Source organism: Mesoplodon mirus (assembly GCF_964341445.2).
Source record: "Mesoplodon mirus genome assembly, chromosome: 9".
Taxonomy (NCBI): domain Eukaryota; kingdom Metazoa; phylum Chordata; class Mammalia; order Artiodactyla; family Ziphiidae; genus Mesoplodon; species Mesoplodon mirus.
Genome location: NC_138985.1, coordinates 113,813,729 through 113,840,294, shown reverse-complemented (window position 1 = coordinate 113,840,294; position 26,566 = coordinate 113,813,729). Strand labels below are relative to the sequence as shown.

General features: G+C 42.0%; 1 protein-coding gene and 1 long non-coding RNA gene across 2 annotated transcripts in view; one reads left to right on the top strand and one right to left on the bottom strand.

The window, feature by feature from the left end:
* The window catches only part of RNF32 (ring finger protein 32), a 36,366-nt gene extending 28,997 nt beyond the window's left edge, over window positions 1-7,369 (bottom strand). Inside the window, exons 1-3 of the mRNA XM_082633097.1 lie at window positions 7,236-7,369; window positions 5,565-5,656; window positions 4,746-5,028 (exon numbers count right to left, since the gene is read on the bottom strand). Of these exons, the coding sequence (XP_082489223.1) occupies window positions 4,746-5,028; window positions 5,565-5,579 (298 nt within the window). The 5' untranslated portion in view covers window positions 5,580-5,656; window positions 7,236-7,369. The remainder of the gene's footprint in view (window positions 1-4,745; window positions 5,029-5,564; window positions 5,657-7,235) is intronic.
* Window positions 7,370-19,862: 12,493 nt separating this feature from the next.
* LOC309810347 lies at window positions 19,863-26,188 on the top strand. The gene is made up of 5 exons (XR_014294967.1): window positions 19,863-19,939; window positions 21,570-21,650; window positions 24,435-24,527; window positions 24,832-24,947; window positions 25,813-26,188. It is a non-coding gene; the product is annotated as an uncharacterized lncRNA (long non-coding RNA).
* The last annotated feature ends 378 nt before the right edge of the window (window positions 26,189-26,566 follow it).

Genomic DNA, 26,566 nt, shown 5'->3' with positions numbered 1-26,566 from the left:
ACGCCTACAGAACACCTACTGAACGCTGGCAGAACTCAGACTTCCCAAAAGGCAAGAAAGTCCCCACGTACCTGGGTAGGGCAAAAGAAAAAGGAATAAACACAGACAAAAGGATAGGGACGGGACCTGCACCAGTGGGAGGGAGCCGTGAAGGAGAAACGGTTTCCACACACTAGGAGCCCCTTCGCGGGCGGAGACTGCGGGTGGCGGAGGGGGAAAGCTTCGGAGCCGCGGAGGAGACCGCAGCCACAGGGGTACGGAGGGCAAAGCAGAGAGATTCTCGCACAGAGGACCGGTGCCGACGGGCACTCACCAGCCCGAGAGGCTTGTCTGCTCACCGCCGGGGTGGGCGGGGCTGGGAGCTGAGGCTCGGCTTCGGTCGGAGCGCAGGGAGAGGACTGGGGTTGGCGGCGTGAACACAGCCTGAAGGGGCTAGTGCGCCACGGCTGGCCGGGAGGGAGTCCGGGAAAAGTCTGGAGCTGCCGAAGAGGCAAGAGACTTTTTCTTCCCTCTTTGTTTCCTGGTGCGCGAGGAGAGGGGATTCAGAGCGCCACTCAAAGGAGCTCCAGAGATGGGCGCGAGCCGCGGCTATCAGCGCGGACCCTAGACACGGGCATGAGACGCTAAGGCTGCTGCTGCCGCCACCAAGAAGCCTGTGTGAGAGCACAGGTCACTCTCCACACCTCCCCTCCCGGGAGCCTGTGCAGCCCGCCACCGTCAGGGTCCCGGGATCCAGGGACAACTTCCCCAGGGGAACACACGGCGCATCTCAGGCTGGTGCAACGTCACGCCAGCCTCTGTCACCGCAGGCTCGCCCCGCACTCCGTACTCCTCCCTCCCCCGGCCTGAGTGAGCCAGAGCCCCCGATGCAGCGGCTCCTTTAACCCCGTCCTGTCTGAGCGAAGGACAGTCGCCCTCCAGCGACCTACACGCAGAGGCGGGGCCGAATCCAAAGCTGAACCCCAGGAGCTGTGCGAACAAAGAAGAGAAAGGGAAATCTCGCCCAGCAGACTCAGGAGCAGCGGATTAAATCTCCACAGTCAACTTGATGTACCTGCATCTGTGGAATAACTGAATAGAAAACGAATCATCCCAAAACTGAGGTGGTGGACTTTGGGAGCAACTGTAGACTTGGGGTTTGCTTTCTGCATCCAATTTGTTTATGGTTTTATGTTTATCTTAGTTTAGTATTTAGAGTTTATTATCATTGGTAGATTTGTTTATTGATTTGGTTGCTCTCTTCCTCCTTTTTAAAAAATATAGACATATATATATATTTTTCCTTTTTCTCTTTTTGTGAGTGTGTATGTGAATGCTTCTTTGTGTGATTTTTGTCTGTATACCTTTGCTTTTACCAGTTGTCCTAGGGTTCTGTCTGTCTGTTTTTTCTTTTTCTTTTGGTTTGGTTTTTGTTTGTTTGTTTGTTTGTTTTAGTATAGTTTATAGTGCTTGTTATCATTGGTGGATTTGTTTTTTGGTTTGGCTGCTCTCTTCTTTTTTTTTTTTTTTTAATTACTTTGTAATTTTTTTATTTTTAAGAATTATTTTTTATTTTGATAACTTTCTTTTTTTTTTTCTCCCTTTTCTTCTGAGCCATGTGGCTAACAGGGTCTTGGTGCTCTGGCCAGGTGTCAGGCCTGAGCCTCTGAGGTGGGAGAGCTGAGTTCAGGACATTGGTCCACCAGAGACCTCCCAGCTTCACGTAATATCAAATGGTGAAAATCTCCCAGAGATCTCCATCTCAACGCTAAGACCTAGCTCCACTCAATGACCAGCAAGCTATAGTGATGGACACCCTATGTCAAACAACTAGCAAGACAGGAACACAGCCCCACCCATTAGCAGAGAGGCTGCCTAAAATCATAAGAAGTTCACAGACACCCCAAAACACACCACCGGACGCAGTCCTGCCCACCAGAAAGACAAGATCCAGCCTCATCCACTAGAACACAGGCACCAGTCCCCTCCACCAGGAAGCCTACACAAGCCACTGAACCAACCTTACCCACTGGGGACAGACACCAAAAACAACAGGAACTATGAACCTGCAGCCTGCAAAAAGGAGACCCCAAACACAGTAAGTTAAACAAAATGAGAAGACAGAGAGACACACAGTAGATGAAGGAGCAAGGTAAAAACCCACCAGACCAAACAAATGAAGAGGAAGTAGGCAGTCTACCTGAAAAAGAATTCAGAATAATGATAGTAAAGATGATCCAAAATCTTGGAAACAGAATGGAGAAAATATACAAGAAACGTTTAACAAGGACCTAGAAGAAAAAAGAGCAAACGAACAATGATGAACACCACAGTAAATGAAATTAAAAATTCTCTAGAAGGAATCAATAGCAGAATAACTGATGCAGAAGAACGGACAAGTGATGTGGAACATAAAATAGTGGAAACAACTACTGCAGAGCAGAATAAAGAAAAAATGAAAAGAATTGAGGACAATCTTAGAGACCTCTGGGACAACATTAAACGCACCAACATTCGAATTATGGGGGTCCCAGAAGAAGAAGGGAAAAAGAAAGGGACTGAGAAAATATTTGAAGAGATTATAGTTGAAAACTTCCCTAATATGGCAAAGAAAATAGTTAATCGAGTCCAGGAAGCACAGAGAGTCCTGTACAGGATAAATCTAAGGAGAAACATGCCAAGACACATATTAATCAAACTATCAAAAATTAAATACAAAGAAAAAATATTAAGAGCAGCAAGGGAAAAATAACATACAAGGGAATCCCCATAAGGTTAACAGCTGATCTTTCAGCAGAAACTCTGCAAGCCAGAAGGGAATGGCAGGAAATATTTAAAGTGATGAAAGGGTCTTTTGTGTTTTCATACAAATTGTGAAATTTTTTGTTCTAGTCTGTGAAAAATGCCATTGGTAATTTGATAGGGATTGCATTGAATCTGTAGATTGCTTTGGGTAGTATAGTCATTTTCACAATGTTGATGCTTCCAATCTAAGAACATGGTATATCTCTCCATCTATTTGTATCATCTTTAATTTCTTTCATCAATGTCTTATAATTTTCTGCATACAGGTCTTTTGTTTCCTTAGGTAGGTTTACTCCTAGGTATTTTATTATTTTTATTGCAATGGTAAATGGTAGAGTTTCCATAATTTCACTCTCAGATTTTTCATCCTTAGTGTATAGGAATGCAAGGGATTTCTGTGCATTAATTTTGTACCCTGCTACTTTGCCAAATTCATTGATTAGCTCTAGTAGTTTTCTGGTAGCATCTTTAGGATTCTCTATGTATAGTATCACGTCATCTGCAAACAGTGACTGCTTTACTTCTTCTTTTCCGATTTGGATTCGTTTTATTTCTTTTTCTTCTCTGATTGCTGTGGCTAAGACTTCCAAAACTATGTTGAATAATAGTAGTGAGAGTGGGCAGATGTTATGTATATTTTACCACAACAAAAATTTTAAACCCCCAAGCCCCTCTCCTCATCCAACCCCTCCTGTTTCTTCCCTGCTCTCCCGCTCTCCTCCATCCCGGCTTACCAGGCTCCGCCACTCTGTTCTTATTTCAGCTCCTCAAATGCCCCAGGTCTCTTGCCTCAGAGCCCTGCCTCTGTCTTTTCCTCCATCAAGAACATTCTTCCTCTGTTCTTCACAGGGATAAACCCTTTTTATCCTTTGAATCTATGGCAGAAGCTAGCTGATGTTCACCAGTCTATTCCCCTCCTCCTGGGCACACAGCTGGACCTTACTTCCCAGCCTCCCTTGCAAAAAATAAAAATAAGAAATAAAAATCAAAACCTTTTCTATTCCTAATTTTGCAGTTTAAAATAATCTCGGACTTGTAAACGGTTGTAAAACCGTGTAAAGAATCCTCACGTGCCTTGCACTCGACCTCCCTAGATGTTCACATTTTACACAACCTGAGTGCAATGGTCCAATCTAGCAATTTATGTTGATCCAACGTGCTCGATTAATCTATACTCCCCGCAGGATGTCGTTCTTGTCTCACTGATGTCGTTTTGTTCTGACCCTGATCACTCACAGGGCTCAGTTGGCCTGTCCCCTTGGCCTCCCAGGATCTGGGACAGCACCTCAGTCTTTATTTGCTTCTCTTGACGCTTTTGCAGAACGCTGGCCAGGAACTGTGTAGAATGTCCTTCCACCTGGGTCATCTAAGGTTTTCTCAGAGTTACACTCGGAGATGCATCTTTGGCGAGAATGCCCTAGGAGGGATCTGTGTCCTTCTAAGAGCCTGGCGTTGGACTTTGTCACTTGGTAAAGGTGCTGTCACTTCTCCTGCGGTGAGTTGGTCCCTGGGGCAATGCCATGAGGCTGTGCCCCCACCTGTGTCTCAACGCGACTCCCCTGCTAGTTCCAGCATCCTCAGATGGTTGTTATCAGTGTGTTCTTTACCACATGGTGATTTTCTATTTCTAGTTCTGGTCTACTATACTTATAGTTGTTATTCTACTGTAAGAAAGAGCCTTTCCCATTACTAATTTATTTCTTCAATTATTTATTTATGTCACTGTAGATTAATAGATATCTACTTTATTCTGTTTTTACTTATTCTTACTCTACTTATCATTACTGTCTTTATTTTCTTGCTTAAATTAGCCCCATTATCGCTTTTAAACTTCAGTACAGACATATCTTTCTGTAAGATTCTAAGTTAAAATAATTTCTATACCAGAGAAAATGGTACTATTAATCTCAACTAGATTCTTTAGCTCTAATAAGTCAAAATACGAATGAAGATTAGCTTACCTAAAGTTAATGGTGGTGGTTTTGGATCAAGAACGTATTCTTTTTCTGGATCTTCAACTTTAGAGCGTTGTGTGGTTTTTTTAAGTCCAGTATCTATTACTGCTTTTGTATTTCTTTTTAGAGACTTGGATCTGTTCTCTGTCCAAGAATGTACATTTGTACATTTGTCCTTTGTCTTAGAATGATCTGCTATTGAAAGATTTCGAAGTTGAAGATCATGTAAAATGTGATCTTGTAAAGCCACTGCAGTGACTGCTAAGTTATCCTGTTTAGACGAATGACCCTAGAAAGTGGGGAAAAAAGCCTTACATGAAGAACATTATCTAATGTACCATTTACAAGAAAGCTTATGCTTTAACACTCAACCTTGATGGCATACCAGACCAAATCCAGTAGTAAAGAATGCTTCACCCATCGTTACCCAAGTCAGGGGAGCAAAGCCCAGTCTCACCATTTATGTTAATGACATAGTAACATCTTTTCACTTAATTTCTAAGGCCTTAATCATAATATGAATATATGCATTCTGACATATATAAGCTGTGCGTCACTGAGCACATTCTGTTTCACTATAATTAGACTCCAGGCAAAGCTTACTTCTGTTATACTAAAGAGAATCTTGCATTTAAGTGTATGCTTTTTTTAGTGAAAACTTATACAAAATACAATTTCCATGCAGCTAAGAGATGCTTACACCAAGTACTACAGCTGACAGTTCCTCACTGAAGCAAGGTTTGCAAACTATTTTTTATACTGTCAGCTGAATTAAAATATATTCATGAGTAAAACAATGTGTATGTTTTAAAAAGGATTGTGTACCTTGTTTTTTAACATGCTGACTCAGGAGAAGTGGTTGCTTGGCTATATCAAATTATATCATCATTTCATATCCCAGTCCTTTGATTCTTCTACTGTAAAAAAGCCAACAGAAAGCCAACGTTAGAGTGTACCTAAAATCTCTGACGAAGTTTACGGGGAAGAGAAATATGGAGAGTCTAACTGATGATGAATGCGCACCAGCACAGCACTAAGCTCTGTGCTGTGATCCTAGAGGAACTCAAGCCGGTCATCTGCTGGAGTAATTAGGGAGTACTGCTGAGGGCCTGATTGTAAGACAAGAGACGAATTAATCCCAAATATGTATCTCAGGATCAACACCTACATTCAGTTAGTCCCGCAGAATGAGCTTCCTAAGGGGTGAGTGCAGAATGAGGAAAGCAAGCACAGTGGAAAGGAGTCTGTGAGATCCCCAAGACCCCTTAGCAGTGAGGTGACAGCTTCTACAGCAACCCCGTTCCCCTTCAATTCTGGCATCAAGAGGAGAATGAAGGAGTTTCCATCTAATACTTCATCACAACAGTCTAGGCTGAAGAAATGGTAGAAGGTATTTAAAATGCTGGAAGATCACCTTCTACTTTCAAAATGCCTACAACCTGGCAGAATATAGTTTGCGTCATCCTAACAATTCTTTAATAATCATAGCTAGCTATCTGCAGTCGACAATTTTATCTCAAGTGTCTACACTGTAAGCCACTGGGCTTAACATCAAGAGCTTTTAAAAATGTGCCCCTTGTAAGTCCTATAGTGTCGTTAAATTTCAGCATTAGAAACTATTTTCAACTATTTAGTCCAACTTCATTTTAAAAGGAGAAGACATATCCAGAGATTACTGACTCCTCCAAAATTATAGAATTAGTCTGTGGCAGCAGTAGGGTTAGAAACTTAATCCTCACCCAGTATTAAGAGCTAAAATCAATAGGAATATTTTTTCTTCGTAAATTCCATTGTTAACAATTAGTTAAAAGAGGTAGGGCTTGGTAAAAAGATACCACTGTGGTGGCAAAGTCATTAGTTACCGATTTGTCTAAGTGACTTTAAGCTAATTTATAAACATGCTAGTTAAAAACACAGGAACACCAGAGAAAGTTTTTAAAAGACAATTGGACACGCTGTGTTGCCAAGTTTTGTAACTTAGGAATTCCTTGTTTTACATTTTTGATGAGATTCCACCCAGGTTGGCCAGAAGCACAGAAACAGTTGTAAAATGACAGTCCTCCTGTCCCTGGGTATCCGTGGGACTGGTTCCAGGACCCGCTGGTTTTCACCAAAACCCCAGGATGCTCAAGTCCCAGAATCAGGCTCCACCCGACCCCCGTCCTCCGCCAGGGAGAGTGTAGCACTGCGGTACATATTTACTGAAGAAAATCCGGGTATGGCCTGCAGGTGGGCCCCGCAGTTCACACCCTCGTTCAAGGGTCAACTGTATGTGTTAACCGTGGACCCCCTTTCAGTAACGGGCTGGTTGAGGTTCTCAGTGACCGTTCTAGGTCCTCCCAAGGGATGGCCACGGAGTAGGCGGGCTGCCCTGGGGACCCGAGGACCTTTGGGGCTGCACAAGACAGTCCCGGCTACTCCCGCCTCCAGGGCGCCTCCTCCCTTGCCCTCCCCAACCCATCCCACCCCTCCTCCCTACTCCACCCGGGGCCGCACCTGCAGCGGAACCGACCCCGCCCTCTGCACACACACCGCGGCCGACGCCCTCCACCTCTGCGGCTCGCCGTTGCCTAGCAACCGCCGCCGCTCCGGTCACACGCCAGCGCGCATGCTCAACGGCCCAGTCCTGCCCCACTCTGAGCACCACTTTCCGGAAGCCCGCTGCGGCTCTGCCACACTGCGCATACTCGCAGGTCCGCCCTTCGTGCAGCCACACTGCGCATGCTCACCGGCTCTGCCCTGAACACAGTACAGAAGCCTCTATCGCTTGGGAGGTGCTTTTACACCGCGCATGCTCACCTGCTGCGCGCCGCACAGGGCCGCGCCGCGCATGCTCGCCGCCGCGCGCGCTCGCGCAAGTGTCGCGGGCGGAGTGTGGGATGCGGGGCGCGGACGCACGTGGGGCGCGTCTTCGAGTTCCCCGGCTCCGTGGATTCCTTCGCTTAGCGCTCGTCGGAGCTCCGGCGTCCGGAGCGGGCCCTGCTGCGGGTCTTGGAGCCCTGACTGCCCCAAGCAGCCAGGCCGCTGGCCCTGCCTCGGGTGTAGCCTGGACACGCCTGGCCCACTTGCTTTCCCTTCTTTAAGCATCACATCCTGCACTGCCCGTTGTCCAGTGTCCGAAAACCATTGTTTCATATACTTGATTTTTTTAGTTGACGGAGGTAAGCTTAAATCCAGTCCCTAACGCTTCATCGTGGCCCAACGCAGAGGCCAATAGAAGTTTGTTGAGACAGTGACGCAGCAGTGCTATTTAAACTTTTATTGAAATGAAGTTCAGCTGAAAGTACAGAGAAAAAATACAAAATGCAAATAGTCCTTTTTTTTTTTTCACTTCTCTGAAAGTGAGGTCTAAAGAAGTTACCAAGTTGATTGGAAATAAGTCATTGATTGTTAAAGCCCTAAAAGTTAAAGTTTTTGATGTACATTGGAGTAAATGATACACTGATGAAACAAGATAATCTGAAGCTTTATTGAAGATAATTTGTTTCCTAATGGAATTAAATTTTCTACGATGGCCACTCCTGTTTGGAAGTTTGTTGAAACAGACTAAAAACAAGGTAAATTTTTTTGATAAAGCCAAATTAAATTCATAATGAAGTTCATAATCTTTCACATAATATTTCAAACTTTTCCGACAAATATCGTAATCTTGATTTACTTCCCAGTTGGTGATGGGTCTAGGAGATAACGGTCACTAGTCCTGAGGACCTTTTGTTTTGTGACTCAGAGCACAGAGGAAAGAGGGAAAGCTTTGGATTCAGATAGGTAGATCTTACTTTTGGGTTCTGTGCATAAAGGGGACATTTCTTACTTCTCCCCTCAGTATCCATGAGCCCTTCTCCACCAAACGTCCTGGGGATGCTTCAGTCCTGGGATGGAACATATGCCCAGCTTCAGCTCATCAGAAAATCTCAGTGCCCTGGCCATAGTGACTTACAGTAAGTCCTTTACATATGAACGAGATCCATTCTGAGAGCGTGTTCATAAGTCCAGTTCGTAAGTCCAACAAAGTTAGCCTAGGTACTCAACTAACACAATCGGCTATATAGTACTGTAATAGGTTTATAATACTTTTCACATAAAGAATACATAAAAAACAAAAAATGAAAATGTTTTCAATCTTACAGTACAATACCTTGAAAAGTACAGTAGTACAGAACAACAGGTGACACACAGGGGCTGGCCTCAAGTGAACAGGCAAGAAGAGTTACTGACTGGAGGAGGGAGAGGAGGTGGGAGACGGTAGAGCTGAAGGGTCGTCAGCAATAGGAGACGGAGGGCGAGCTGCAATTCCACACACGCCTGACGTTGATGGCACAGGTTCTGGTTCCTTGCTGGATTTAATTCTATCTACCGACTTGAAAAAATGATCGAGTGATGTGTGGGTAGTAGCTCTGTTTTTCTCATCACAGGTGACGCGGTAGCGCTGGATTGCATTCTGAAGGGCTGCTGCAGCCTTCGTGTGCCGTTCGGGTCCTGTCCCTCAAAAACTAACAGTGCCTCCTCAGATAAAGAAAATCCCCTTGCCACTTCCTGCGTCGTGAATCTCTTCTTAGCAGCACCAGCTACATCACCGCTGCTTTCGTGCTTGCTTCCGGACATCCTGGGCTAGAAATAAAGGTACTGTACTACTCTACTCTATACAGTACTGTACAGTGAAGTACACAAAAGCACAACCCCTTGTAGAGGATGCACGCATGTGACAATGTCCGCCAGACATGTGAACTACCTTACGTGCTTGGACGTGTGAACGCACGTTCGCATCTCTGAAAGTTCGAAACTTGAAGGTTCGTATGTAGAGGACTTACTGTAATTGGAATGAGCATAGGACCTAGTGGGGCTAATCAGATGGACTCAGTATATTTGTGGCAGCTACTGGAAAATTCCTTTAATTCTTCCTACTGAATGTAGAAACAAGAAAGGACGTGAAACTGCAGCTGTGCTGGCTATCTTGTCATCACAAGGTGAGAGCCTGAAGCTGTTGGGAGCCATCGTGAACCTCCGAAGGAGGATTATACAGGAAGTGGCGGAGATTTGGACAGAGTCCAAGCCCTGGTGAGGTAGTTTAAGCCCTGAAGGTAGCCCAGCTCTGAGTCTTTCCACTTACCTGAGTGAATAAATTCCCTTTATGCTTCAGCCAGTTGAAGTCTGGTTTTCTGTTACTTGTAATGGGAAGAATTCAAATGACAAATAGGTATATTATTACCACCTTAAGGCTCTGGTGAGCTTAAGACGGCATACGTATGTGAACTGCTTAGTTCAGTGCCTGCTAATCTTTATATCCATTTTAAGGTATTTTTACTGAACTTAAACATCTAAGAAAAATTCCCATTTTAAAAATTCCTTCCCTCCATCCAAGTGTTTAAAATTTCAGGACAGTTTTACTACCTGCATGTTTTCTATCCGAAAGAAATGGGTCTTTCTTCTTAGCTACACAGAATATTTTTCTGCAGGCATTTGCTTAAAAACTTAGTCTTGCAATTATTACTTTGTAATTCTTGACAGAAAGCATAGCTGACATGATTGTTATTTGAAGAAGGTGTTATGAGGACCGTGTTCCTCACCCCTCCTCCAGACAGAGTGTCCTGTCCATCATCGGAATGTGACATTCTTGGATGGGAAGGGTTCAATAACTTGTATAACCCACCTTTCTCACTCCCAAAAGCATGCTGTCAGTGATTTGTAATTATGCTTCTAGCGTTTTTGTTTGTTTGTTTCAAGATGGGCTTAAGAAATTGCCATATGTAGCGTGTGTTTGCATCCTCTGAAAACCCCGAGTACATTTTCCAAAGTACTGTCCAGTGCCCTTTATGTGAGCACTCATGTTACCTGAAAACTGGGTTCACCTCTTGGCGGGTGTTGAGCCAAAAGACACAAACAAGCCAAAGAGCGGGAGAAGAAAGGACTTATTACAGTAAGTCTCCTGCATACGAATGAGTTCCATTCCAAGAGCGTGTTCGTAAGTCCAATTTGTTTGTAAGTCCAACGAAGTTAGCCTAGGTACCCAACGTTTACAGATAATGCCAGACACGTGAACTAACTTACATGATTGGACATGTGAACGCACGTCTGCATCTTTGAAAGTTCGCAACTTTAAGTTTCATATGTAGGGGACTTCCTGTACTTGCAGCAAGTAAGGAGAACGCTGGGGATCTTTTCCAAAGTGGTGTCTCCCCAAACAGCAAAGTTGGGGAAGTTTTAAGCTAAGGGTACTTGCAGATTCATGAAGAGGCTTGAGCAGAGGAGAATTCAGCACTGAATTGGGGCGAAGGTTGACAGAGTCCAAGCTTTAGTTTATCAAAGTCATGCTCTTTGAGCGTCAATGTCATCATCCCATCCTGTACCTGGTGGGGGCCTTAATTTCTGCAGAACCCAATGACTGTATCAGATTGTTATGTACACCCCTTGAGGAGGAACTTGGACTCTGTTTTATGGCTGAACTATTGTTTCTTGACTGCTTTTCCTTTGGCCCTCACTTCCCTTAAGATCAGTAATTATTGAGACCTGTTCAAAGGCAAGCATTGTGGCCAGGCTTAGATCACAAAATGGCTCAGGCCCAAAGTGGCTTCTCTTATGTCTAGAAAGCCATGCCTGTTCCCTTTCTCTGGGGTCCCCCTACCCTATCTGCTTACACTTGCATGATTAATATATTTTAGAATTTCAAAAACATGAATTGGATGTTCTGGGAATGGTCTGAAGAAAAAGGAACTGAGAGGAAATTAGATGCACATGGAGAGGACAAGCTGGGTCTGGCTGCTTTGCTTAGTTGCACAGAGGACACAGGTGTGCCTGGAATGAGCATGCTGTGTTCTGTTGTCCACGGTGCTGAAGAAAGAAGCCTCCTGTGTGGTGCTATAGTTTAGAGATCCAGGCATAAACATTGTGACAAGGAGGGTGATGGTGCCCACACATCTCAAAGGAGGGGCAGCCAAAGACAGGAAGGGCTGGCTATTTGGGAAACATTTATATGAGGGGGAAATCTTATACTATATTTGGTCTGTGGAGGAGCAATGCAGGTGTTACTGAGTCCAAGCTCATACTGCGCACCGCACAGCAGACCAATAAATCCAGAGACAAGGCCTTGGGGCAAGGAATGGTGACTTTATTCAGAAAGCCAGCAGACTGAGAAGATGGTGGACTAGTGTCCCAAGAACCATGGTACCCAAGTGAGCATTCAGGCTTCTTTTTTGCTAAAAGAGGAGGGGTTGTTGTAGACTTCTTGGTGCCAGAATCCTTTGTTGGCAGTGTTCCTTTAAACCTCCAGCAGGAGACTTGTTAGTTTCCGTCCTGACACTTTTTACCTCTACATAAATGGAAAGTGTTACACCTGTAAAGGTCAAGCCTGGGGGGCAGAGCACTGAGAAAGGGCTCTTACGTACAATGTGTATTTCAGGCTCCAGGCAACCTTCTGTTACAAAAGGTGCAGCGCCAGCACGACCCAGCACAGGCCACTGAGCACAAAGTTTAGATTCAATGTGGAGCCAGGTGTGTTCTTCTTTGCCACACAGGGAAAGTGTCCAAAACGTAGAACTGGCAGTTGGAGTTTGTCTCCTGGTTGAGGAGGAGTTTTTCCCACCATGACACCAGAGACAAATTCTTGGATGCTAGCGGTGGGAAAGTATGGGTTCTTAATACATTTGGTCCACACAGATTGAGTTTGCCCGTCGGCCAAGGCTCTGAGCTCTGTGCTGACGGACTGTAGGCGGGTCAGAGTGGTTCCTCCTAGTTTAACCTCCTCTCCCTCCTCCTCACAGATTCAAGATGTTAATGCTCGCACGTCTCTTCTTTGTTACCTGCAGAATATTCTCCTACCTGGTGCATAGTTTACTCCTGCCTGTATTAACGCAGTCCTTGGCACTGAATATATTATAAGCGCATAATACAGAGCATTTCTGTACAGCTTCCCGTTATTAACATCTTGCATTTGTATGCTGTATTTGTCCCAATCAACCAACCAGTGTTGATACATTCTGATTAACTAAAGTATATAGTTTAAGAATTCACTTCTCTTTTTGTATAGTCGTAAATGTTTTGACAATTGCATAACATCATGTGTCCACGATTACAGTATCATTCACAGAATTTCACTGCCCTAAAAATCTCTCCCTTCCTTCCCCCAGAACCTCTGGCAACCACTGATCTTTGTACCGTCTATAGTTTTGCCTTTTCCAGAATTTCACAGAGTTGGAATCATACAGTATGTAGCCTTTTCAGATTGGCTTCTTTCACTAGCAGTATGCATGTAAGTTTCCTTCATGTCTTTTTATAGCTTGATAGCTCATCTCTTTTTTTTTTTTTTTTTTTTTTTTGCGGTACGCAGGCCTCTCACTGCTATGGCCTCTCCTGTTGCGGAGCACAGGCTCCGGACACGCAGACTCAGCGGCCATGGCTCACGGGCCCAGCCGCTCCGTGGCATGTGGGATCTTCCCGGACCGGGGCACGAACCCATGTCCCCTGCATCGGCAGGCGGACTCTCAACCACTGCGCCACCAGGGAAGCCCTGGAATATCTTTTTATTGCCGAGTAATATTCCATTGTTTGGATGTACCAAGTTTGTTTACCACTCACCTCCTGAAGGACACCGCGGTAGCTTCCAGGTTTTGGCGATTGTGAATAAAGCTGTTGTAAACATTTGTGTGCAAGTTTTTGTGTAGACCTAAGTTTTCAACTCATTTGGATTGCTGGATTATGTGAAGGCTATGTTTAGCTTTGTAAGAAACGGCCAAATCGTCTTCCAAAGTGGACCTTCTGAGTCCCCACCAGCTCCACGTCCTCATCAGTACTTGATAGTGTAAGTTATTTGAACTTTAGCCATTTTAATAGGTGTGTGGTGGCATCTCATTTTTGTGTTAATTTGCAGTTCTCTTATGACAGGTGATGTTGAGCATCTTTTAGTATTCCCATTTGCTACCTGTATATTTGCCTTGGTGAGATGCCTGTTCAGATTTTTTGTCCATTTAAAACAATAGGTTACCTTCTTATTGTTGAGTGGTAAAAGTTCTTTGTATATTTTGAATATAAGTCCATAATTAGATATGTGTTTTGCAAAGATTTCCCCCCAGTCTGTGTCTTGTCGTTTTCATTCCCGTAACAGTGCCTTTAACAGGGCAGAGTTTTGAATTTTCATGAAGTCCGTCTTTAAAAGTTTTTTCCTTTCATAGATTGAGCTTTTGGTGGTGTTATTAAGAAGTCATTGCCAAAGCCAAGGTCACCTAGGTTTTCTCACAGGTTATCGTCTACAAATTTTATACTTTTGCATTTTACATTTAGGTGTACTATTCATTTGGAGTTAATTTTGTGAAAGATACAAGGTCTGTGTCTAGATTCCCTTTTTTTTTTTTTCTGGGCTCTCTATTCTCTCCCATTTATCTATCCATTCTTTCACCAGTGCCGCATTGTCTGGATTACTGTAGCTTTATAATAAGTCTTTTAAGTTGGGAGGGGTAGTGCTTGAACTTTGTTCTCCTTTTTTAGTATCGTGTGGGCTATCCCGGGTCTTGTGCCTTTTCAAATGAACTGTAGAATCAGTTTGTTGGTTGCCACAAAATAATTTGCTGGGATTTTGATTGTGTTGTATCCATAGATCAAATTGGGGAAGAACTGATATTTTAAACGTACTGTCTTCCTCTCCATGGACATGGAATATCTCTCCATTTATTTAGATCTTTGATTTCTTTCATCAGAGTCTTGTAATTTTCCATACATAGGTCTTATACATATTTTATTAGATCTATACTTAAGTATATAATTTTTATTGGAGCTAATGTAAATGGTTTTCTGTTTTTAATTTAAAATTCCACTGGTTCATTGCTGGTATACAGAAAAGTGATTGACTTTTGTGTATTAACCTTGTATCCTGCAACCTGGCTATAATTGCTTATTAGTTCCAGGACTTTTATTTTTCTTTTTGCTAGTTCTTTGGGATTTTCTATATAGACAATGATGTCTTCTGAGAACAAATATAGTTTTAGTTCTTCCTTCCCAGTCTGTATACTTTTATTATTTACTTTTATTGTCTTATTGCATTAGATAGGACTTTCAGTATGATGTTGAAGAGGTGTGGAATGAGGAGACATTCTTGCTTTTCTTCCCCATCAGACAGGTAAAGCATCTAGTTTCTCACAAGTCTGATGTTAGCTGTACGTTTTACACAGCTGTTCTTTATCAAGTTGAGGAAGTTCTCCTCTATCCCTAGTTCACTAAGAGTTTTTATAATGAATCGGTGTTGAATTTTGTCATATGCTTTATCTGCATCTATTGATGGGATCATATGGTTTTTTTTCTTTTGAGGCCTGTTGATGTGATGGATTACATTAATTGATTTTTAAATGTTGAACCAGCCTTGCCTACCTGGAATAAATTTCACTTGGTCATGCGTGTAATTCTTTTCCTACATTGTTGGATTCTATTGGCTAATAATTTGTTGAGGAACTGGCATCTATTTTCATCAGGGATAGTGGTTTGTAGTCTTCCTTTCTTATAATGTCTTTATCTAGTTTGGGTATCAGGGTAATGCTTCTATTTTTCTGGATGAGATTGTAGAGAATTTGTCTGAGTTCTTAAAAGTATGGTAGTAAAACACCCTGGACCTGCTGCTTAATTTTTTTGGTAGGTTATTAGTTGTTAATGTACTATCTTGAATATAGGCCTATTCAGATTATCTATTTCTCTTCTTATGAGTTCTGTTACATTGTATCTTTTAAGGAATTGGTCCATTTGATTTAAGTTATCAAATTTGTGGGTGTAGAGTTGTTCAGAATATTCCTTTACTATTTTTTATGTCCAATGGGTCGTTAGTGATCCATTGATAATTCCATTTAAATTTCTGATTAGCAATTTCTGTCTTCTTTCTTCTTTTCTTGGTTAGAAGTTTATAAATTTTATTGATCCTTTTAAAGTACCAGCTTTGGTTTTGTTGATTTTTCTCTATTGTTTTTCTGTTTTCAATTTCATTGATTTCTGCTCTAATTTTTTAAAAATAAATTTATTTATTTACTTATTTATGGCTGCGTTGGGTCTTCATTGCTGCACGTGGGCTTTCTGCAGTTGCGGCGAGTGGGGGCTGCTCCTCGTTGTGGTGCGCGGGCTTCTCACTGTGGTGGCTTCTCTTGCTGTGGAGCATTGGCTGTAGGTGCTCGGGCTTCAGTAGTTGTGGCACGTGGGTTTCAGTGGTTGTGGCTCGTGGGCTCTAGAGTGCAGACTTAGTAGTTGTGGTGCACGGGCTTAGTTGCTCCGTGGCATGTGGGATCTTCCCGGACCAGGGCTTGAACCCATGTCCTCTGCATTGGCAGGCGGATCCTTAACCACTGTGCCACCAGGGAAAGCCCTCTGCTCTAATTTTTATTATTTCTTTTCTTCTGTCTGCTTTAGGTTTCTATCGCTCTTCTTCCTCTAGTTCCCTTATTTTTCTATTTCCTGACGTATCCATTCAATGCTATACATTTTTCTTTAAGCACTGCTTTTGCTGCATCCCACAATTTTTGCTAAATTGTATTTTCAGATTCATTTAGTTTAAAATATTTAAAAATATTTAAAAAAATCTCTTGAGACTTTTTTCTTTGATTCATGTCTTATGTAGAAATGTGTATTTTATTCCTCAAATATTTTGGCATTTTCCAGCTATGTTTCAGTTATTGATATCTAGTTTCATTCCAGAATGTTGTCTATCTTGATGAATATTCCATGTGAACTTGAGAATGTACGTTGTGCTGTTGTTGAATGAAGTAGTCTTTATTTTTTTATTTTTTTATTTATTTTTTTTTTTTTTGCGGTATGCGGGCCTCTCACTGTTGTGGCCTCCCCCGTTGTGGAGCACAGGCTCCGGATGCGCAGGCCCAGCGGCCATGGCTCACGGGCCCAGCCGCTCCGCGGCATATGGGATCCTCCCGGACCGGGGCACGAACCCGTGTCCCCTGCATCGGCAGGCGGACTCTCCACCACTGCGCCACCAGGGAGGCCCAAGTAGTCTTTAAATGTCAATTAAATTCAGTTGATTGATGATGCTGATCAGCTCAACTATGTCCTTAATGATTTTCTGCTGGGTGGATCTGTCAGTTACTGATGGCAGGCTGTTGAAGTTTCCACCTATAATAGTGGATTTATCTATTTCTTCTTGCAGATATGTAAGTTTTTACCTCACATATTTTGACACTGATGTTAGGTACATATGCATTAAAGATAGTTATGTCTCCATGTAGAATTGACCCCTTTATCATTATGTAATGCCTGTCTTTATCTTTGATAATTATCCTTGTTCTTACGTTGGATTTGTCTGAAATTAGTACGGCTTCTCCAGCTTTCTTTTGATTAGTGCTAGTATGGTGTATCTTTCTCCATCCCTTTACTGTTAACCTAGCATTGTCTTTATTATATAAAGTGTGTTTCTTTTAAACAACATGTAGTTGACTCTTGCTTTCTAATCCACTTTGCGAGTCTCTGTGTTTTAATTAATGTATTTAGACCATTCACATATAAAGTGATTCTTATATAGTTGGATTAATATTTATCATATGTGTTTTCTATTTTTTGCACTTGTTCTTTATTTATTTTTTATCTTTTCCTCTTTTTCTGCCTTCTGTGATTTTACTTGAACATTTTATATTGTTTCATTTTCTCTCCTTTCTCAGTATATCAATTATACTGCTTTTAAAAATTATTTTAGTGGTTGCCTTAAAGTTTACCATATACATTTGCAACTAATATAAATCCTATTTCAAATAACACTATACTGCTTCATAGATAGGAGTAGACCCACCCCCTCTCCCATCCCTATAACACTGCTGTCATCCATTTCACATATCTATAAGCTATAAATCACCCAATATATTGCTCTTTGTTGATTATATTGAATGAACAGTAAATCTATTAGATCAGTTAAGAACATGAAAGATTTTGTTTTGCCTTCATCTATTCCTTCTCTAACAATCTTTTTTTTCTTTAAGTATATTTGAATTTCTGACCTATATCATTTTCTTTCTTTCTGAGGAACTTCTTTCAACATTTCTTGCAAGGCAAATCTACTGGTAGCAAATTCCTTCAGTTCTTTTTTTTTAAATTTTTTTGTCTGTAAAGGTCTTTATTTCTTCATCATTTTAAAAACTAGGTGAAATTCACATAGCATAAAATTAATTATTTTATTTGTTTCTGGCTGTGTTGGGTCTTCGTTGCTGCACGCGGGCCTTCTCTAGTTGTGGCGAGTGGGGGCTACTCTTCGTTGTGGTGCGTGGGCTTCTCATTGTGTTGGCTTCTCTTGTTGCAGAGCACGGGCTCTAGGTGCACGCACTTCAGTAGTTGTGGTGCAAGGTCTTAGTTGCTCCGTGGCATATGGTATCTTTCCGGACCAGGGATTGAACCCGTGTCTCCTGCATTGGCAGGCGGATTCTTAACCTGCACAACCAGGGAAGTCCCAAATTAACCACTTTAAAGTGAACAATTCAGTGGCATTTAATATCTTCAAAATGTTGTGTAACAACCACCTCCATCTGGTTCCAAAACACTCCTATAACTCCATGGTGAAAATAAAATCCCATGCCCATTCCCTCCTCCTCCAGCCCCTGGCGATCACCAGTCTGCATTCTAACTCTATTCTGGATATTTCATATACATCAAATCATACATTGTGTGACTTTTTATGCCTGATCTCTTTCACTTATCATAATGTTTTCGAGGTTCATCCATGTTGTAGTATGTATCAGTACTTTATTCCTTTCTATGGCTCAATAATATTCTACCGTGTACACGCCACAATTTGTGTATCCATTCATCTGCTGTTAAGATGTTTGGGCTGTTCCCACATTTTGGATAATGTCAATAGCACTATAGTGAACATGCATGTAAATGCATTTGTTCAACTATGTGTTTTCAATTCTTTTGTGTATATGCTAGGAGTGAAATTGATGTCATGTGGTAAGTCTGTGTGATTGCCAAACTGTTTTATATAGCAGCTGCACCATTTTACTTCCTATCAGCAACGTACAAAGGGTCCAGTTTCTCCACATTATCTCTAACGCTTGCTGCTTTTGACTTAAAAAAAACTATAGCCATCCTAATTGTTGAAAGGTGGTGTCTCACTGTGTTTTTGATTTGCATTTCCGTAATGACTAATGACACTGAGCATCTTTTCATGTGCTTGGTGGCCATTTGTATATCATCTTTGGAGAAATGTCTATTCAAGTCATTTGCTCATTTTTAATTGTCTTGTCTATTTGTTGTTGAGTTTTAGGAGTTCTTTATATATTCTGGAAATGAAACTTTTATCACGTGATATATTGGCAAATATTTTCTCCCATTTTCACTCCCTTGATAGTCTCCTTTGATATGCAAAATTTTAAATTTTGATAGGGTCCAATTTATCTATGTTTTTCTTTGGTTGCTTGTGTTCTTGGTGTCATACCCAAGAAATCATCACCAAATCCAATGTCATGAAGATTGTCCCCTATGTTTTCTTCTAAGAATTTTATCGTTTTAGCTCTTACATTTGGTTATTTGATCTATTTTGACTTAATATTTGTATATGGTGTAAGGCACGGGCACAAGTTTGTTCTTTTGCATGTGGATATCTATTTTTCCCAGCACCATTTTTTGGGAAGACACCATCCTTTCCCCATTGAATGGTCTTGGGATCTTTGTCACAAATCACTTAACCATAGATGTGAAAGTTTATTTCTGGGACCTCAGTTCGGTTCCATTGGTCTGTGTGTCTGTCCTTACGCTGCTGCCATATTGCTTTGATTACTGTACTTTATAGTAAGTTTTGAAATTGGGAAGTATGAGACTACAACTTTGCTCTTCTTTTTCAAGATTGCTTTAGGTATTCTGGGTCCCTTGACTGAAATTCCATATTAAGTTTAGAATTTATTTTTTCATTTCTTCAGAAACACCATTGGGATTTTGATAGGGGATTCATTGCAATGAATCTGTGTACTGCTTTGGGTAACACTGTCATTTTAACAGTATTAAGGCTTCCAATCCAAGAATACAAGATGATTTCCATTTCCTGAGGTCTTTAATTGCTTTCAGCAACATTTTGTAGTTTTCAGTATAAAAGTCTTACACCTCCTTGGATAAATTTATTCCTAAATACTTTATTCTTTTTGATGCTATTGTAAATGGAATTATTTTCTTAAGTTCCTTTTCAGATTGTTCATTGACAGTGTCTTTTTCACTTTGGAAGGATAATTTCACCAGATACAGAATTCTAGGTGAGTGGGTTGTTTTTTCTTTCAACACTTTAAATATTTTACTCCACTCTCTTCTTGCTTGTGTGATTTCTGAGGAGAAGTCTCATGTAAACCTTATCCTTATTCCTTTATAGGTAGGGTGTTTTTCTTCTCTGACTTCTTTCAAGATTTTCTCTTTTTCTTTGGTTTTCTGTAGTTTGTATATGATATGCCCAGGTGTACACTTTTTTGGTATTTATCTTGCATGATGTTCTCTGAGCCTCCTGGATCTGTGGTTTGCTGTCTGTCATTAATTTTGGAAATTCTTATCCATTAGTATTTCAAATATTTCTTCTGCTCCTCTCTTTCCTTCTCCTCTGGTATTCTCATTACATGGATGTTAAATCTTCAGTAATTGTCCCACAGTTCTTGGATATTCTCTTTGTTTCTTTTCTTTTCTTTCATTCTTTTTTCTCTTTGCACTTCAGTTTGAGAAGTGTTTATGGCCAAATCTTCAAGCTCACTGAGTCTTTCCTTAGTTATATGCAGTTCACTGATGAGCCCTCAGAGGCACTCATTTCTGTACAGCGTTTTTGATTTCTAGCATTTCCTTTTGAATCTTTCTTGGAGTTTCCATCTCTGCTTACATTACCTATCTGTTCCTGCATGTTGTTCACTTTTTCCATTAGAGCTATTATTATATTAATCATAGTTTAAAAAAATCCCCATTTGATAATTTCAAATCTCTGCCATATTGGAGTCTGGTTCTCATGCTTGCTTTGTTTCTTCAGACAGCAGTTTTTAAATGCCTTTTGTATGTCTCATTATTTTTTGTGAAAGCCAGGCATATGTATTGGGTAATAGGAACTGAGGTAAATAGGCCTTTAGTGTAAAGTTTTATGTTTATCTGGCGAGGAGTTGCACTGTGTTTCATCTTTGCTGCAGCTGGAGGTATATCAAAGCTTCCATTTCCCCTGATGTCTTTGTTTTTCTCTCCTCTACTGCCTTTGGATTTCCCCTGAAACTCTCTGTTAGGTAGATGCTGTGTTTCAGCTCTTAGTTATAACCACTCTGATTCTCCTGGAGCCCTGCTGATGTGTGGCAAGGTATTGGGGAGGAGAAGCATTCTATAATCTTACAATTAAATGGGCTGGCGTCCTTGGGCTGTGACCTTTAGAAGAGTCCCTCAGCCTTCTCCCCATCCCCTTATATGAGACAGGAAGACCAGTGGGGCTCGATTCACCCAGTTGTCCTCTCCCCAGGTCACACTGGCTCCAACAAGAACATTTCTCCTGAGGGCTGGTTCCTGGGCAAAGAAGGGAAAGCTCTGAGTGTATTTCGAAATACCTCCTCCCTTGCCTGTCCCCTCCCACTACCACAGACACCGGAGGTCTTCCTGCAAGATTCACCACGAGAACACGCTCAGGCTCCTGTAGGTAAAACGCACGGAAGACCCGCCCCCCCAATGGTTTTTAAGTCTCAAGCTAGTCCACACCCAGGCTCCAGAGATTCTCCGTTACCCTCTAAATGAGCCAGCTGCTGCTAGAGCAGAGGCTTCCCAGCCAGTGAGCCGGGAGTCTCTGCAGTCACTTCTCTGTGGTTTTCTGGAGATGGTTGGCCCTCGGACCTCAATCTTCTGGTCATTCTAAGAAAAGTTGTTGATTTTTTTCAGCTTTTTTCTTGCTGTGAGGATGGGAGTGATGGCTGCAAGCTATTTATACGTCAAAGTAAAAAACAGAATTTGTGAATCTAGGTAAGTTTTTTTTCTATAACTGTCTTCTTGTTGTGTTACTTCCTTTCATTCCCTTTCATTGCATATTTTTTCTTTCTCCCTCAATATCAGTCCTTCTAGTTTTTCAAACTTTTATTTTATACGATCCTAGAATTTTTTTTACTTATTCCTTTAGCTGTCTAGTACCTACTTTTTATTTGGTGTATATATTATTTCTAAGCTTTTCCCAGATTTTTTTTTTACTTTCATAAGTTGTTGGTAAGTTACTCAGTGAATAGATTTGGATCTTTACTTGTTTATTTTCAACTGTTAGGTTTTGAAAAAGAAAACCTTTACTGTTTTTGTAAAATCATAGAGCCTTGTTATAAAATTTCTACAATATATAACTGTACAAAGAAGAAAGTAAACATATACACACACATATATACATATTCGGACATACTTAAAATCCCACCACCAAGGAGTAATTATCAGGAACATTTGGTGAACATCATTTAGCCATATTTCCAATGCATATATACAGAGAGACAGATTATGAAAGCAAATTTGAGATAAAGAGAATCCCACTATACATGCTTTTTTAAAAATATAAAGTATTGAGGTTATTTTTAGATAAAATATTTTACTACAGTATTTTTGTTTCTAAAAGATCTTTCTAAAATATATGAAAACAGTGAAGTAGTGCTATCCCACTTTCATGATCAAATTTATCTACTGAAACCTTTACAAAATTTGCTCTTGGAAAATATCCCTTCTACCTTCCACTATCAGCTATGCCTCAGCTTCTTTGTCCATCTCTCACAGACAGAGGACACTCTAAACTTTTAAGAATATGAGACAAATAGGTCGCAAAGCTAAAATTACAAATCTTGTGAAAGAATCAAGACTTAATGTTGTTGATGAAAATGACATGGTAGCCTCACAGGTAAAGCTATCACAGATTGAAGATCTGGTAGATTTAGACCAGGTAGTGATTTTAGAGGAGAAAAGGACAAGGATGATGGCCAGGAAGGAGCTTCAAAAGAGAAAGGTTTAGAGGTTGAAGGATTAAGAGAAGCTCTTGGGAACACATTGAAGAATGTCTTGAATCATCTGCGACAAGAGACTCTGCTTTAAAAGGTGAAGCTGAAGTGAAGGGATGTTACAATGCAGTGTTTAGACCTGGCACTATTTCTTCATATTATGACCCATCCATTTGGCTTCTGGTTATACATCTGTCACAGCTTGTAATGATGTCCACAGTTCTCTACTCCCTTCATGTTGTGGAAATAAAGACCGGCCAAGAACACACAGGCTGTTGACTCAGGGCTTGCTATCGCAAGGGAGTCAGCCACCAGCACTTGTGTTCAGCAGAGCCTTGAAGGCAGGCAGGGGAGTGGAGGGCTGCACAGTGAAAAAGGGGAAGGCTCAGGTGTGCCCTGCTGGAGCCTGTCGGCACAGGGAAGCTGGAGGTGGGCTAAACAGAAGTGGGACATCTTATACGACTGGTTGGTGGCAACTTAGCTCTTCTGCTTTGCCCTGAGTTGACAGTAGGGGTAAAACACACGGAAGCTGGCATGGACCAATCCTGACTGCCTGGCCGATGGCTGCAGTAGGCTGTGGTCTGGCTTCCTGGGCTGGTTGCTGCAGAGATTGTGGGTCAGCGTTCTATTGTCACGTATGGTCTGGCTGTTGTCCATTTGTATACTTAGTCCTTCCATGTTTCCATGCCATGTCCGTTGCCTGTTGTCACAATAATGCCCTATTACAACCCCTCTCCACCCTGGACTCAGGGGGTTTCAAACAATAAGATTCATCTGACTTATGCGTAAGCTTACACGTTGGCGATTTTGGCTGGGCTTAGCTGGAGGTTATTCTGGCCTCATCTGGGATGACTTCTCACATGAACAGCCAACTTACTAAGGAAGAAACCAAAAAGAGCTATCATTCAAATGGCATTGGCAGGCCGTCGGCTGACCTGGGCTAGCTGGGGCATCTGGGGTCACTCAGTCGTGCCCCACAAGCTTTTCATCCCCAGGCTGGCTGGCCTAAGCATGTTCTTCACGATGACGGCAAAGTGCAAGGGGGCCACTCTGGCCTTTGTTTGCATGTGTGTTACTGTGCTGACAGTCAACGCAAGTCACAGGGTGAAGCCCAAATCAGAGGGGCGGCACCGCAAAGGACCGGGAGAGTGTCTGGGTACAGGAAGCAGGGGCAGATCCTGCTGGGTGCGAGCTCTCTGCCTGTGACCCTGTGTCTGTTCACCCCTCACGCCCGGGCAGGGCCATATCGTGTGCTTTGTCTGGACAAGTGAAATTGTCCGGTATGAGAAGACAACTTCACTGACATATGAAACATATCATTACTACTTTTTAAGTGAGATCTTAGCTCATGGGTCCTTAATTTATTAACTCATCCAGACACTGTTTAAAATGAGGCCATTAAACTACTTTTATGCAGTTGCCTATGTATTTTTTTCACAGCTCAAAGGTAAGTTGGAAGTAAATGTGTGAAAATTTTGTGTCATACGTGTCATTCATATGGTATTTATTTTCACTGTTACTGAAATCCTCTAGAAGTTTCCATATGAAGTATCCATTCTTTTTTTTTTTTTTAATTGCACTCAATTTCTTAGCTCTGAACCTTTAGGTAGCAGCAGTCTTTTACATAGGTTGTCCTTTTCATTCATATTAAATCCTATTATAATAACTGTCACTATCTCTTTATTACCCTTAAAATGATTCATAAAGAAAGTGAGTTTGGAGTATATTTAAGTACAGCAGGTGTGCGAATTTTGTAAGAAATCATCACGTTTTGTGTACACAGCAACGCATGACGTTGAATACTGAAAGGGTCCAGCTGCCTCAGTTGTGACAGTGTCGAATAGGAAATAAACACCACACGGGAACAAATGTCACGGTAAGAACTTTTACGAAGCTTAAACTTCTTTAACAGAAAAAGAGGTAGTTTTATGTAAGTAGAAATACAAAAAGAAACTGCTAAATGAAAGATAATACATGAAATATTAGTCCTCTTTTTCAAAAGCTGTTCTATTATGTTATACTCCTCTCAGTGGCTTGGTTTGGGAGTATTTTCATGTATATTTTAATTGAAGTTTGTTTCTGTGTTATTCTCGGCATAACTATGTGGCCACATCTTTACATATATGTTTGATTTGTTTATTCATTAAACTAATATTTATTAAACGTCTGTTCTATGAAAGTATTGATGCCAAGAACTCTGGAGACATTACAGTTAAGACAGTTCAGAGCCCTGCCCTCAAGGAGACTTTAGTTTCGAAGGAGGAGAAGAATGAGTGCGTGAAGAACTGAAGTTAAGGTAAGAAGAGCTGCCCTCCCCTCGTGGAGAAGCGTGCGTGACCTGGGGGTGGGGTGCGGAGGAGAGACAGCCCTTCTGGCTTTGGGGTGACGGGCTGGAATCAGAGAAGCCTTGCAGGGGAAGGTGGGCCATGAGAGACCAAGAGATCTGGGCACCAGGCGCAGAGCAAGTGTCCTGGAAGAAGTCACACAGGTGAGCAGGTGGGGAAGCTGTGTTCGGGGCCAGGTGAGAGCAGGTTTGGCTGCGGAAGGAGGGGAGAGGGGACAGGTTTGCAGAGAGCCGGTGGGAAGTGGGAAGGACCAGAGGTGCTGAGTGGGGGCAGGACCCGTGGGGACTGTGCTGTGAGGAGCCTGGCCTGGTGGGAGTCGGGCCGAGAGGGGAGAGTCTGGGCTGGAAGAGCTTTCCGGGGGGGATTGGAGCAGCATTAGGGACGCGGGCGGGCAGGAGGGCGGCCAGGGTGCCCCGGAGCTCGGGGACCAGGTGCTCGAGGCCGCAGGAGACAATGTTCTGTGCACGGGAGCCAGTACTTACCTACGTGGCCTCAAACAATCACAACTCATTAAAAATATAGCACAGGGAGAGCAGCTCGGTGCTCTGTGACCACCTAGAGGGGTGGGATAGGGAGGGTGGGAGGGAGGGAGACGCAAGAGGGAGGGGATATGGGAACATATGTATATGTATAACTGATTCACTTTATTATAAAGCAGAAACTAACACACCATTGTAAAGCAATTAGACTCCAATAAAGATGTTAAAAAAATAGTTTCAGTGGCCTCAAACAATCACAACTCATTAAAAATAGTTTCAGTGTGGCACAGAAGAAAGCTTTAGGTTCCTAATTGAGACTTATTTTTTTTTCTTGTAGGAATTTCCATAATAACTTTAAAAAAAGATGTCGACAGCCGTGAAACTAAGCATCACTAAGGCCTTCCAGTGAGTACACGTAGCCTCTGCTGGAGAGTAAGAGTGAAGACGATCTTTTGCTGTCACTTCAGTGCTTCTTGCACATTTTGTCACCTCTGATCTCACAGAGGAAGGCCAACGGCTTTCATTCGGCAGTTTGCAATTTCCCTATTTTTGTTCTGTGATTATCAGTTGTTGCCCAAATTGCGTTACCTAATTTTTCTGGGTCGTTATAGGGGGGAAAAGGATTAGTCAAATTTTGAAATATTAGGTCAGTTTTGAATTTACTGATTTTTAGATTCTGGCAGGACATCTGAATCCAAAAATATACTAAAAAAATTAAAACCATCAGTCTCATGGAATTGAACATAGTTTTGCTTGTTTTTCTTATTTGTGGTGTTCCCAGCACACAGCTCTGCAGCCCACCCCCCCAATAGGAGACACCCAGCGAACATTTGTGGAATTCCTCCTTTTCTGTGTTGGAATACCCATATGACTTAAACCCTCCAACCCTCCGTTAGGGATAAAAAAGGAGGACTTTTTTCTTTGATTCCGGAAGGGTTTTGAAGTAAAAGATCAGTGTATCAGTTCTTAAACCATTATAGTAGCTATGTTTATTAGGATAAACTGTTCTTAACACAGTGCAATAAAACTTGGGTTTTAGAAGTAAAAAGACAAGTTCAAATCCAGGCTCTGTCACTTACTAGGTGTGTGTG